At 42.6% G+C, this 13,026-nt stretch overlaps 1 protein-coding gene across 3 annotated transcripts in view; it reads left to right on the plus strand.

Annotated features, from left to right (window-relative positions):
- The window catches only part of GALNT13 (polypeptide N-acetylgalactosaminyltransferase 13), a 422,841-nt gene that overhangs the window by 179,856 nt on the left and 229,959 nt on the right, over positions 1 to 13,026 (plus strand). For all 3 annotated transcript variants that reach the window (XM_006025323.2, XM_025206100.1, XM_025206101.1), the window contains one exon: positions 6,765 to 6,933. In XM_006025323.2, coding sequence (XP_006025385.1) covers positions 6,765 to 6,933 — 169 coding nt within the window. The remainder of the gene's footprint in view (positions 1 to 6,764; positions 6,934 to 13,026) is intronic.

The raw sequence follows: 13,026 nt of genomic DNA on the forward strand, positions 1-13,026 counted from the left end.
GGGTAAGTTTGTTGCAATACTAAGAAACCAAAATCTTGAAGATAGTAGAAGGAAAAATACATAGGAATTCTGTTAAAAAATGTTGTTAATTTTATTTTATAAATAACATAAGAATGCCACAGAGACGCAGACAGCTTTCGAAGAATAGTCATTAAATAAATTGGTAAGCCAAATGTAAGTGTACTTTGGTTATGTTTGCACAGTATTTCTCAACAAATTTATTGATTTTAATACCTATTTAGTTTTTAAGACTTGTTCCATGTGGGTACAACCCTATGCAAAATAAGGCCTACAGAAGGGATACAGTAATTGGATTGTAAAGGTTGTGAGGCGGGTAAGAAACTGAATAAGGGTAAGCCAGCAATAGCGGTAGTGTGAGATACCAGGCTTGAGGAATGGTACTAATGGAGTTCCTTAGGATTAATATCTTGGGTCCAATTTTGTTAAATATTTTCATTACTGACTTTGATGCAAGGAGAAGTGAGGTGGTAAAATTTGTTGCTGACACACAGTTAAAAAGCATTGTCACCTGCAGAAAAGGATTGAAACTTCATATATAAGCAACTGAGTAGCCCTGAGGACTGCAGTGATAGAAATGGGTGTGTAATTCAATTGTAGAAAAAAAATCTCAAAGATGGAGGCTCACTAGTTGGAAACAATTGGAGACAATTCTGTATTCATTGTTCACAGTATAATTATGAGTCTCCAGTGAGATGCAGCTGAGAAAAAGGCAAATCTGGTCACAGGATACATCAACTGAGTTATATTCAGATAGGAAAATATTAATGCCAGTATAAAAGGCAACGGTAAGATCCCAACTGGAATGATGTGTACAGATCTGGTCATCCATGCTCGTGAAAGATAAATTGAAACAGAAATGTTTTCAGCACAGATCTAGGGAATCAAAGCCTATTGTATATATGAGAGGGAACCAGCAGGGCTAGGTTTGTTCATTTTAACAAGGCAGGTACTGAGAGAGGTTAGGATTGCTGTCTTATAAATGTATTTGAAAACTAAAATCCAGGGAGGGAAAAGAGCTGTTTAAGCTAAAAGGATAATGTTAGCAAAAGAACAAATGAATATATATTAGCCAAGACCAGATTAGCCAGATATTGACTGGAACTTAGAAGATTCCTAACCATTAGTGCAGTGAAATTCTGGAACAGCATTTCAGTAGGCAAATTGGTTTTAGGATGGCATTTGATTAGTGAATGAAAGGGACTGTTTGGCACTAGACCAGCAATAGCAAGTGAGTGAACTTGATTGAGAAGGGTTCCTTGTGTTCTTAAAACTGATTTGAGGGTTGAAGATAGAGTATTACTATTAACTACCTGTTTACATTATGAAAAACAAAATTAAGAAGCAACTGGAATATAGTGAATAAATACTTTCATGGGAAGAAAATATTAAGGCAAAAGAATTCTTTAATATAGTGGAGAAAGTTATAATGTGAGTAATGTGGCTGAAAGCTGAATCTAGATGAATCAAAAGAGAAATTAGCACAGATTTCAAACAGTGAGAGCGATTAATCACTGGAACAAACTACCAAGGGATGTTGTAAGGTTTTGATGTCTTCAGATTAGCAGTGAAAATCAGTGGCCTGTGATATACAGGACATCTGACTATGTAACCTAATGGTCCCTTATAGAATCAGGGTATGAATCTGTTAAATGAAAAGCATCTCTCCAGATTTGTTTCTTGCCATCAAGGATAAAAGTAACATTTCAAATGACACCTGGATTTCAAGAGCTTAAAATATCAGTGTCCCATTTGGAATATAATTCTTATGAAATGTTCCTGTTAGACACTGTTTTTAGACCTTTATGCTAAAGAGAGTAAAAGTTAAATTATAACCAGGTACAGATACTTAGTTTCTACCAGAAGAATCACCATTCTCCCAGTAGAAACCCCAATGTGCAGATGTTCAAGCTTTTTTTTTTTTCTTTCCTAGAGCAAACATGGCTGCTCCAGGAGAAAAATAACCTGGCAACAACTGGCGTTAAGTTGATTATGGGAGAGTTTTCCTGGGAGACTTGAATGTTTATATTTTTCCCCTGGTTTAACTCTTCCTTCCAGTCTACAGGAATAAGGGACCAGGAGTAGAATGGAGGGGAAAGACTCCTTGCCTTCCAGAGACCAGCATCACCCTAGTTTTGAGAAGGTGTTGGGGGCAGCTTCTCCTCCACTCCTATAGCAGTCTAGGAGGTGAGGGGAACAGCAGTCACTGCTCCTTGCCTCCTCTCTAAACCAGACAGTCCCTGGTTTGGGGAAGAGTCAGGAGGCTTTGCTGGCTCTTGCTGGCTTCCCCTTGCCATGTAGGTGAGCAGCAGGGCAGCAATTTAAAGGCTGGGATTAGGGCTCTGAAAGAGTCTCCTCAACTAAGCTCTTGGCTCTTGCCAGCTCCCTCTTGCTGCTCAGCTGAGTGGCAGAGTGGCAGTTTAAAAGCTGGTGGCTTGGAACAGGGCTCTCGGAGCAGCACAGGGAGAGGCAGGCTGCTGTGCCTCTGCTACAAAGCTCCTGGAGCCTTGCTGCAGCAGCAGAGTGCCCCTCTCCCACCTCTGTGCACACCTTTGGGTCATCTTATAGGTGTGCAAGGAGTAGGGTCATTCTGTGGGGGAGAACCAGGAGGGTTTTCATCATGGGAGAATACCCCACTCCTGCCATCCAGCTGATTGGCAGGGTTGTAGGGTGGCATTCTCAGTAATGGCAGCTGTCGTGAAACCACCATGAGACTCAGGATTTCTATGTCAAAATAACTCTGACTCGTGATCTCCTGATCAAACCCTCAGATCTCCAGATTTTCCCAGCTCATAAGTCTGTGGAGAGGAAGGGGCTGGGGAGGAGGTGTGGAGATTGAGGCCCCCGTGATGAGGGAGGGAGTGGGGCAGAGGCAGGGACGGGTGAATGGGGTCCCAGGGCTGGGGCAGATCATCCAGAGGTGCGGGGGGGAGTGGGGTCTCCTTGCAGCTGTGCGTACCCCTGAGGGAGGCATGGAGGGTGTGTGCCCCCCACAGGGCAGGGCAGGCTGTCTGCTGTGGGCTGGGGCTCTGTGCCCTGCTGCCTTTGCCCTGGGAGCTTAGCCACACGATGCCGGTGTGCTTCCTGCTGCCAGGTGGGTAGTAGACATGCTGTGTGACCAACATGCCCTGTGTCCCCTGCCTGTCCAGTGGGCGGCAATGGCGTCACACAGCTGAGCTCTCAGGGCAAAGGCAGCAGGACATAGCCCCAGCCTGTGGCAGGAAGCCTGCCTCTACCCTGTTGTGGGCATGTGCTCCCTAAGCCTCTCCCAGGGGTGCGCATAGCTTTGGGGGGACACGGCCCCCCACGCCTCTGGACAACCTGTCCTGGCCCCAGGGCCCCATTCACACCATACCTTGCCTGCCCCACTCCCTCACTATGGGGGCCTTGATCTGCCCCCCTCCACTTTCATCGTCCCCCCCCTGCCCATTCCCCTCCATTTACCAGCTGGGCACTCTGTGTCCGTCTGTCTTCTCCTCACTCCCAAGCCACAGTCGTCCCCCCCCCAGCCCTGCTGCTGCCTCTCAGTCCTGACCCACAGTACCCCACATCCTGCCAGGGTGTTCAGGGACCCTCCTTCCCCAGGCTCCAAACACCACACACATCCACAGCCCCCCACACCTTCACAGATAACTCCCCACACTTAAACACTTCAAAATTAGCATCTCATGATGTACATGCCAATCTCTTGATTTTTTTTTAAGAGTTCACCTCATGAATTTTGGCACAGTGTGGTTGGCAATACTGCATTCTCCCAGGGCTGGAACTCGCCTGTCTGTGGCAGCAGCTGCCATTTGATAGCCTGCTGCCTTGCCAGGCAGGGAGAAGACAGGCTGGGCTGTCAATGGGTTCCTGTAAGGGTGGGAGTAGCCCAGGAGCTTTCCAGCCATGGGGCTGGAGGAACATTACTATAGTCCAGCTACTATTGGCTTTTCAACTGGAAGAAATTTCTTTCCATGGAAAAGAATACCCATATGCAACCTCTCTTTGGGGTCTCTTCAGTCCCCCACAAATCATGAACTTCCTAAAGTATGTTCTGTAAATACCAGCTGTTCATCATGAGTCTCACAATAGCCTGTGCTTTTCTTAAGTGCTGCATCCTGTAGTCATGCTACAAAAGTTCTGTTAAAAAAATAAGTTTCCTGCCCTAAGGTTTTCCCAGAAAAGGTGGAGAAGAATAATCCTATGAGCCCAAGACACAGAAAAAAAATTGGCCAGAAGCAGTATTTTTAAAAATCATTATGCTTTAACCCAATTTCAAAAGAAATTAGTTGTCTAAATATTTTTGAGGATATGGGCCAAGGTTATATTTTAATAAAAATATTTTAATTCAAGGATATTATTCCTACACTTGTGTGTTGGGCAAAACTATTTTTCAATATTAGACCTTGGTATGTTCTGACCTTACATAATTAGCTATGAATTGACACAATTTCGTTCTTCACTGAACTTTCAGAACAAACAGATGTAATCATGTCAGTCCAATCAGATCCACACAGGTGAATCCTGCCTGTGCAAATTCAATTGCAGAATTAAAGCCACAGAGGGAAAAAATTATTTGATTATCCATGTCAGACAGATGAAGTTTGACATTGAAGATTTATCACTTTTATTATTGGGACTAGCTTATTTAGGGGAAAAAAACATTAAAATTGAGATTGTTCTATTGATCACCAGGACAAAAACACTTTGACAGGATCAGGGCCCAGGGCGGCTGTAGTGCCACTTGACCCCTGGTGTACCCTCCCTTTCTACCTTGTGTACCGTGTCTTGATGTTATTTATTAGGTTTTGGGAGGCTGCTCCAGGGCCCCAGACTGAGCCCAGTTTAGCTCCACCTTCTCCCTGGGACGCTCCATGTTATGACCTTCCTGGGCCTAATAGTTTTCCAGGGCATCAGTTGCCCTATAGGCTATTTGTGTCCTCCTCTCCACTCCTGTAGCCACACCTAGGCCTTGCAGATGTTACTTTAAATTGTCCACTGGGCCCGGTAGCCCTGTCCGTTAACCAGTCAATCCCTGTAGCCTGCCGAGCCCCTGGCCCTGGCCCTGACAAGGCTGTTTTCTTCTCGGGCCCCTGGTCCTGATCTGGCTTCCACCCATCTTAGGCTTTAGCACCCCCCCCCTTGACTTAAACTTGCTCTGGCTTTGGCTTATCTGTGGCTTTAGCCTCTCTACTGTGGCTTTAACCTACTGCTCACTGGGCCCCTGGCCCCAGTATGGCCCACTGGGTCCCTGACCCTATGCCAGACTGCTCCCGCTGTACCAGTCCTCTGTCCTCAGAGGCTCTAAACCATGCCAGGCTCGTCCCACTGGCCTTGGTTCTCTCAGCCTTGGCCTCTACCTCCTCAGCCTCCTGCGTCCCTGGCCCCAGGCTAGGCAGCTTCTGCTGGCCTTGACTCTCTCAACCTTGGCGTGTACCAGCCCACAGCCTTCTGGGTCCTGGACCCCAGGCTAGACTGTTTGACACAGAGTGCTTTGCGCCTCCATGGTCTTTACACTTCCCCCGTAGCTACAATCTGGTCCTCCAGTTAACCTAATCAAAACATAAACCCAACTACAATCTCTCCACACAGGGTCAGTACTTCCCGTCAAGCTGTAATTCCCCTTTAGCTTCCCCCTGCAGTTCTTTGGGACAGATTGGGTGTTGGGCAGTCCATCTCCTGCAGCCATCCTGCTCAGGGGCACTTCTCCCTGCATCCTACAGAGCCAGACTGCTTGCCTGGTCTCAGGCACTGGCTTTAAGTGGCTTGACCTTCTCTGCTGCAGCTTAGCTCAGCTACTTGCAGCTTTTTGCTTCTGGGCTTTCTAGATGTCTCCCTACTTTGTTACTTAATGTAGTGCAGCTAGCTCCTAGGACAGTCCCTCCCCCAGATATTTATTACTGGTCTGTTTGCTTCCCAGCAGCTAACCCTTGCTCAGCTGCTGGTTCCAACCCACAAGATTCACGTGCTGCAGCATTCTCTTAAAGTAACAGGAGCCTCTGTTAATTACTAAGAAAGTAGTAATACCTACAGGTTGTATTTTTTTTTGTACATTTAATTACATGTTTAAAATAAATAAGGAAGTTGAAGGTTTTGATTCTACTTTTTTCAGTGGGATGATACTTGGTAGATCAGTGATAATGATGATTCCTTTCTGTTTTCTCTCCCTTTCTTTTCTACTATTTACTGAACTTTCCTAATCAGGCCCACTTTTTGTCAGTTTTATCCATTTATACAACATGATATTGTAATTGTATATCCTGGGGTATCAAATGTACATGCAGTAGGCAAGGAAATATGCCATTTTTGTTAGAATCTACTCACTGTATTACTAGAGGAAGTAGTAGGTATCAAGGAAAGGAGTATGGCATCCATTTGCATTAATTTCAGCTAATGCACAACCTTTTAAAAATATTACCTGAATCTCTTGTGTGTGTAAAATTTCACTGGGAATCTGATATATGACTTTTCATCTGGGAGGTAAATATCATTAATATATTACTTCACTATAATTTTTGGTATCTGTCAAAAACTGAGTGGTAAAATGTATTAGAAATATCTATAACTTAAAAAAAGTCCTGATTCAAATTCAAGACTTGATATGATTAAACTCCAGGGTCAAACTTAGAATTGTTTTTTCTATCTCTTTCTTTTTCTCAGTAATTGTTTTTGATTGATAGCTACAAAAGTTTAGTAGTCATACTTAGTACCAAGTAAAACTGGCACAGAAATATTAAAAGCAAACACACACTCTTCTTTTACAGCTGTTATTTCAAGAAACCAAGAAGGACCTGGAGAGATGGGAAAGGCAGTGCTCATTCCGAAGGATGACCAGGAGAAAATGAAAGAGCTTTTTAAAATCAATCAGTTTAACCTCATGGCCAGTGACCTGATTGCTCTTAACAGAAGTTTGCCAGATGTGAGATTAGAAGGGTGAGTTTGCAATGTATTATGTAATTCTCATCACACAGGGCTCAAACCATGTAATAGACTGCATTGTGCCATTAGGTTTTTATTCAGAACTCTTTATTGATTTCGAGGGATGATACAGCACACTGCCTAAAAGTGAATGTATAGTTATTATTTTCAGAAGTGGTTTGAAACTATAACAATATATATTCCATATTCTTATTAAATTTCAGCCAAAGGTTGTAAGGCGGGGGACATGCATGCATCCGTGCATTCAAGAACATACTAACAAAAACAAAAATGAATTTTTTTTTATAGCTAGTAACACCCAATTATGGTGCAGACTGAGCAATTTGTGCTGCTTTTGGTTACCAGCTATTGTATCTGGCGGGGCTTGAGAGGGGGCGGGGGAGGGCAACAATCTCCCTCTTTTTCTAATAAATCTACTTGATACTTGAAACACATTGAAAGAAAGGCATGTTTAATCAATCCTTTGTTTTAGAAAACACTATACATTATTTCAAATTGAAAGGCATGCTGAAAACCAGTAACTACATTGCTTCTTTGGAGATATATCCAGACTTGTTTTCTGGTATACCATTTTTTGTAGTAAGGAGGAATTTTGTTTTTTACATCATTTAGTTTTTTGATGTACTATAAAATATCAGGGTGCATCATTTTACATTGTGGCGCAGGACATAAAGTTATCTAGTATGTCATGTGTCCAGGGATTTAAAAAAAGTGTTTTTCCAAGGGAGATTCTTAATATTTGTACTAACATTTAAAAAAAATACGAATATAGCAAAGTCTGCGGTTTGAACCCTGTAATTGTGCTTACATATTTTTGTGGATGATATCTTCTGTTGGGTCAATGGCATGGTTGGGATAGATTTACACAAGCTTTTGAAGAAACATGCATTGCATTCAGAACCTTGTCAACGTCTATTCTAACCATGCCATTGGTCCAATAAAAATCATCACTCACAGAAATTCTTGCCCCTCACATTTCCTAGACCATCATGGCTACATCATCACTCTCAAAACTATGCTCATAGATGGCATTTAGTGCTGAAAAAATAATTATGGAAACTAAAACTGTACCAAAGCTGCCAGCTGGCTTATACCATAGGGTTTAGTTTCATTTCATATTATCTTTTGTTCACATAAGTTTTGGGGATAACAAAAATTCTTAAAAAGTTTAATGGGAACAATGTATTTGAAGCATGTTCTTCAAATATGCAGTCTTAAGTGATGTTTAATGGGTTGGTTGTATATATGACTGAGTGATGGTGAGTGGCATGTGCCCCCCCCCCCCCCCCCCCCAGTCAGTGGCGGGGGGTGTCCCTGACTGGGGTGGGGGGAGGGAGGGGGTTCCCCATGGGCAATCTCACTTACCAAAAAGTGGGCGTGCTGCTTCCGGAAGTCCCGTGGCCACTTCCAGAAGCAGTACGGCCATTTTTGCTAGAGGCCCTGCTCCCTGGCCAGCGCTCACAGGGGGAGCACTGGCGCTCCCACCTGCCCCCCTGCCCCTCGCCTAAACAGGGAGCATGGCCTGACAGGGGGCACACCAGTGCTGTCAGGGGGGTGCACCACCTATGCATAGTTACTGATGTTTAATGAAATCCACAGGATAATGTTCCATTCATAGGTCATGTAATTGCACATGTGTGTGTGTGTATGCATGTGTGCATTGATGTATATTGCAGTGATGACTCTCATCAGCAATGCCCATGTCATTAGAAGTTAATGTGCTAAAAAGATGGCCCCCTGTATACTACAGCTTATCTGGTAACAGTCAATACTACATCTAAAGATTCAGTAAGAGGTGGAAAAAGGCCACCTGGCTGCCTATGGTGTTGGGAGTATATGAGTGAGTGTAAAAGGAAACATTTATTTCTGTCCTCTTCCCCCCCACCCCTCAATTAAATATATGAGCATAAACATATTAGTTAATGTTCATATTTCATTGAAGCAATTGAATTACTCCAACATAAAGCTAGTGTAGTGGACAGAAAACAAGATATCTAATTTATTCATTTTAAAACTTTGGATAATTGTATGTAAAAATACAGCAAAATATAAATGGCTGTTCCTTTGAAAGAACATGCAGTAGAAAGAATGTGCAGTAGCTTACATGCATGGAGGATTGATGTGGTTCAACTCTACCATTTTGTTGAACAGAGAGAGGTAGTTAGCTGTGTTAATCTGGAGTTAGGCAGAAGGCAAGGTAGATTTGTACTTTATAGACTAAGGGCAGGTGCAGACATTACATGTAGATCAACCTAACTAGGGTTAGGTCGATTTAAATGCTGATCTGTGCAGATATTCAGGGAGGTTAAATTGGGCAAAAAATGGTGGGCCTGATATGAATTAGTGCACCTGAGGAGGTGAACTAACTGAGATTGGGAACTGGTCAGGCGGATCTAGTGAATGTTTGCATGGGTTCAGTGTGAAGCCCCAGGGCTAGGAAAGCTCAACCACTCACCCTAGCCCTGGGCTGTGTTCTTCCAGCCTCCCCCCCGCCTCCCCCATCCAACTCTGACCAGGCTATTTTTAGCCCCCAGACCTCCCCATCCCAGACAACCCTTCCCTGTCCCCTATGGACCCCCTAGAACTGCCCCCGGTCCTGCCTGCCCTTCCCCAAAGTTACTTATACTGGGTTCCCAATGTCGCTCCCGGAACTGACAAACTACATGTTGCTCACAATCTCTATTATCACACAGCTTAAAGTAAGCCATTTGATTGTAGACCAGGTGTGGTGAATTTTTCTACATACTCTAACTAATACATCTCCAATTTTGTTAGTTTGTCAGGTCGAATCTACCCTACCTTCAGTTTTATTAAGATTAACATCTAGGTATGTATTAAGATTAATATCTAGGTATTTATTTCATAGGTATTTATGGAGGGTAAAAGGAGTTTTATTTTTCATGTAATCCATATTGGAGTTTAGGGATTGATCTTTATTTTTTCTCTTCTCAGTTCGCTTTTTTGTTTTTCCCCCCATTCTCTGTTTGTGACCAAGGTGACTGATAATGACATTTATAGACAGAATAAATTACTGAACTCAAACGCTCTATTAAAGGACTTCCGATTGGATTTCTCACTGTTGTTGAAACTCCTATCACCGGACAGATGTTTTCTGAAAGGCAACATTGCTCTCTGCCTCTGCATTCTGTGGTTCTCCCTCTCCTGACAAGGTCTCTTCAAAGACAGACACATCAGGTTTTGAAAGTTAAAAACTTCACATTCATTCTTGATCTTGTTAACTTAGCCACCTAGAAATAGGAAAAGTTCTATTCTTATTTTAAGAAACCTAATAAAAGTGCAACTGACAGATAAATTGAAAAACAAGATGCTAAATAAGACTGCTGTATTATGTATTCCATATGTTTTCATTTTGATCTGGGAATTAGAATGGCTTTCATGTGGAGGCTGAAATCCTATCTGAAGAGATAAGGAGGGATAAGAAAGCTTGTCTAAATAGCTCATGTATCCTAAGACTTACTATTTTGCAACAGTGTAGATGGCTGGCATGTGAATCAGGATCATGTCAATTATGTTGTTCTGTTTTACCTAATCTCCCAGTATTGCCTCAGAACAGTGCTCATTAGTCAAATTAATTTGCTCTACTTATAATGCTAATAATAGAATATTTGATTTTGCAAATGCTTGAACATGTACTCAGGAGTTAATATACTCAGCTGAGTGTTTGCAGAATTGATTAATAGAATAATAGATTCTTTATGAAAAGCATGAGAGAAACTATAAATCATCAACATTCTATTTATCAATATTTCTGTTTTTATAAAAAACATTCCTAAAGTAATATATCTTACAGCTGAATCTCAGTTGCAACAAATATGAACAACATTGCCAAGGGCTCCTAAAACTTCCAGGTATTCATGCTCTTAAAACTGGATTGTCACTTAGCAGAAATCCTTCACTTTTTACATGTTTAGTTTAAAAGCTGACATCTCCTGCTGTGAGTGAAATTTAAAATAAAATAGCACATACTTACACATGTGCACACATTCACAAAAATCCTACTGTTACGAGAGATCCCACACGTGAACAATGTATGTGAGTTGTCTGTCATCTTGAGTTGTCATTTGAAAATCAGTCCTTGCCAACTTATCACGAAGCTGTATCTGAGATTTACTCCACACAAAGAGTATTTTTGGTAATTGTGTGGTTATTAATGGCAAACATTAACTGTTTAGTGGCTTATGGTGTACATGTCCTACCTGCTATCGTGCTTTATATGTGTAGATTAGTTTCTGGGCAGAAAGTGGCCTACTGAGGACTTTTAACTAATCGGAGATGTAAAGTCAGGTTTCAGTTCTTGATTGCAGCTCAGATGCTTTTCACTGCACCAGGGGTGGATTTTGGTATTAAGCAAACTAGTTGACCCTTGGGCAGTGAAGACCTGATGTAGCAGCTGCTAGGCTGCCAGCCAGTTTTTGGTGTAGATACATTTCCAGATGAAAGGGATTTTAGCCAGATTTGATCTACCCTCTGCTGCTCCTCAACTAATTCTTTTCATTGTGGCACAGCTAGCCTAATTCTGTCCAGACTACTCAAAGTTAGGCCTGCAATCTGTCTGGTTGCACAAAGGTGAACTTTTCAGATATCTTACTAAGCTGTGCCATGCAGTCTTCAGGTCTACTTCCACATCAAGAGTCAAGTGCTGCATGTAAGCATAACTTAGAGAATCTTGGCAAACACAACAATTAGCTTTAAAAGTACAAAGTGTGAGATTCAAAGTACTTGATATTTTTTTTAAGTTTTCCTGTTCCCCTGTGAAAGGCAGTAGTTGGTGGGAGGAAGATGAATGGTAAAATTTTGAATTTACCAGACAGCTCTATTTAAACAAAGGGAAGAGAAGGGACCTGTAAGTGCTGAAAGAAATCTGTCTTCCAGGATCAAAAAGAGTGTTATGTTTGGGTTCTGTAAAAAAGATAGGAAGTGTTGAGGGATTTTAAAGAGAGCTTTTCCTCCATTTTTTCCCAGACAGATGCTTTCTGTACACACACTATCTTTAGGGAGTGTTAAATTGTTCTCAGCGCCAACTTGTAATGCTTTGTTGCTAGGGAGGAATATGATTTCACGGTTAATATATTTAGCATATGAGAAAGAGAAAGACAATTTTTATTGAAATGGGAGATGTAGGCATATGTCTGATGATCTGTGATTGGTGTCATACTAGCTATACTGTCTCGATTACAAATTCAGCCTTATTCTGCAGGACTTGGAGAATTTTCAGAATTATTGTTACTATGGCAACATTTGATGAATGGAAAATTTTGTTAAATTTGAGTATTCTTGGTAATTTGTGTATAATTTTATATATAGTATATGCACACATGTACACCCAGAAATACATTATGTTTGGCATCAGATTACAAAAGTATTGTACTGGTGCACTAGTGACATTACTCTATGAACTGAAAAAAGCTGGACTGTAACAAACATCAGAGGGCTGGAGGCAGTAACGATAAAATTCTTCAAAAAGATGGCAGGTGTAATGCTGAATGATTTGAAGACAAATAATGAAATCAGACGGAAAAAAAGGATGTGAAATCAAGGTATGGAATCAGCTATATGCATATACTGCAGCTCCCACCCCTGCTCTTCCCAAGACAAAACGTAGGGTGTTTGTTGTGGGAGACTCTCTCCTGAGGGGGCAATCTGCCACTCCGACCCCTTAGCCCGGGAAGTCTGCTGCTTCCTGGGGGCCCGCATCCGGGACATTGCGGAGAGGATCCCAAAGCTCCTCAAACCCACAGACCACTATCCCATGCTCCTAATTCATGTGGGCACCAATGACATGGCTCGGAGCGCTCCCAGCTGGGTCATGAGGCGCTACAGGGATTTGAGAGCAGGGCTAAAGGGTCTGGGGGCACAGGTGGTGTTCTCGTCGATCCTCCCAGTCTCAGTCTATGGGCCGAGGGAGAAGAGGATCCACGTGGTCAACCAAAGACTGCGGCACTGGTGTTGTTGGGAAGGCTTTGGCTTTCATGACCACAGCCCACTCCTTGGCGAGAGAGGCAGTGAGCTGCTGGGAAGAGATGGCCTCCACCTCTCTCCCCTAGGGAGGAGGCTCTTCTCAGCCAG

This window comes from Alligator sinensis, unplaced genomic scaffold (genome assembly GCF_000455745.1).
Source record: "Alligator sinensis unplaced genomic scaffold, ASM45574v1 scaffold788_1, whole genome shotgun sequence".
Taxonomy (NCBI): domain Eukaryota; kingdom Metazoa; phylum Chordata; order Crocodylia; family Alligatoridae; genus Alligator; species Alligator sinensis.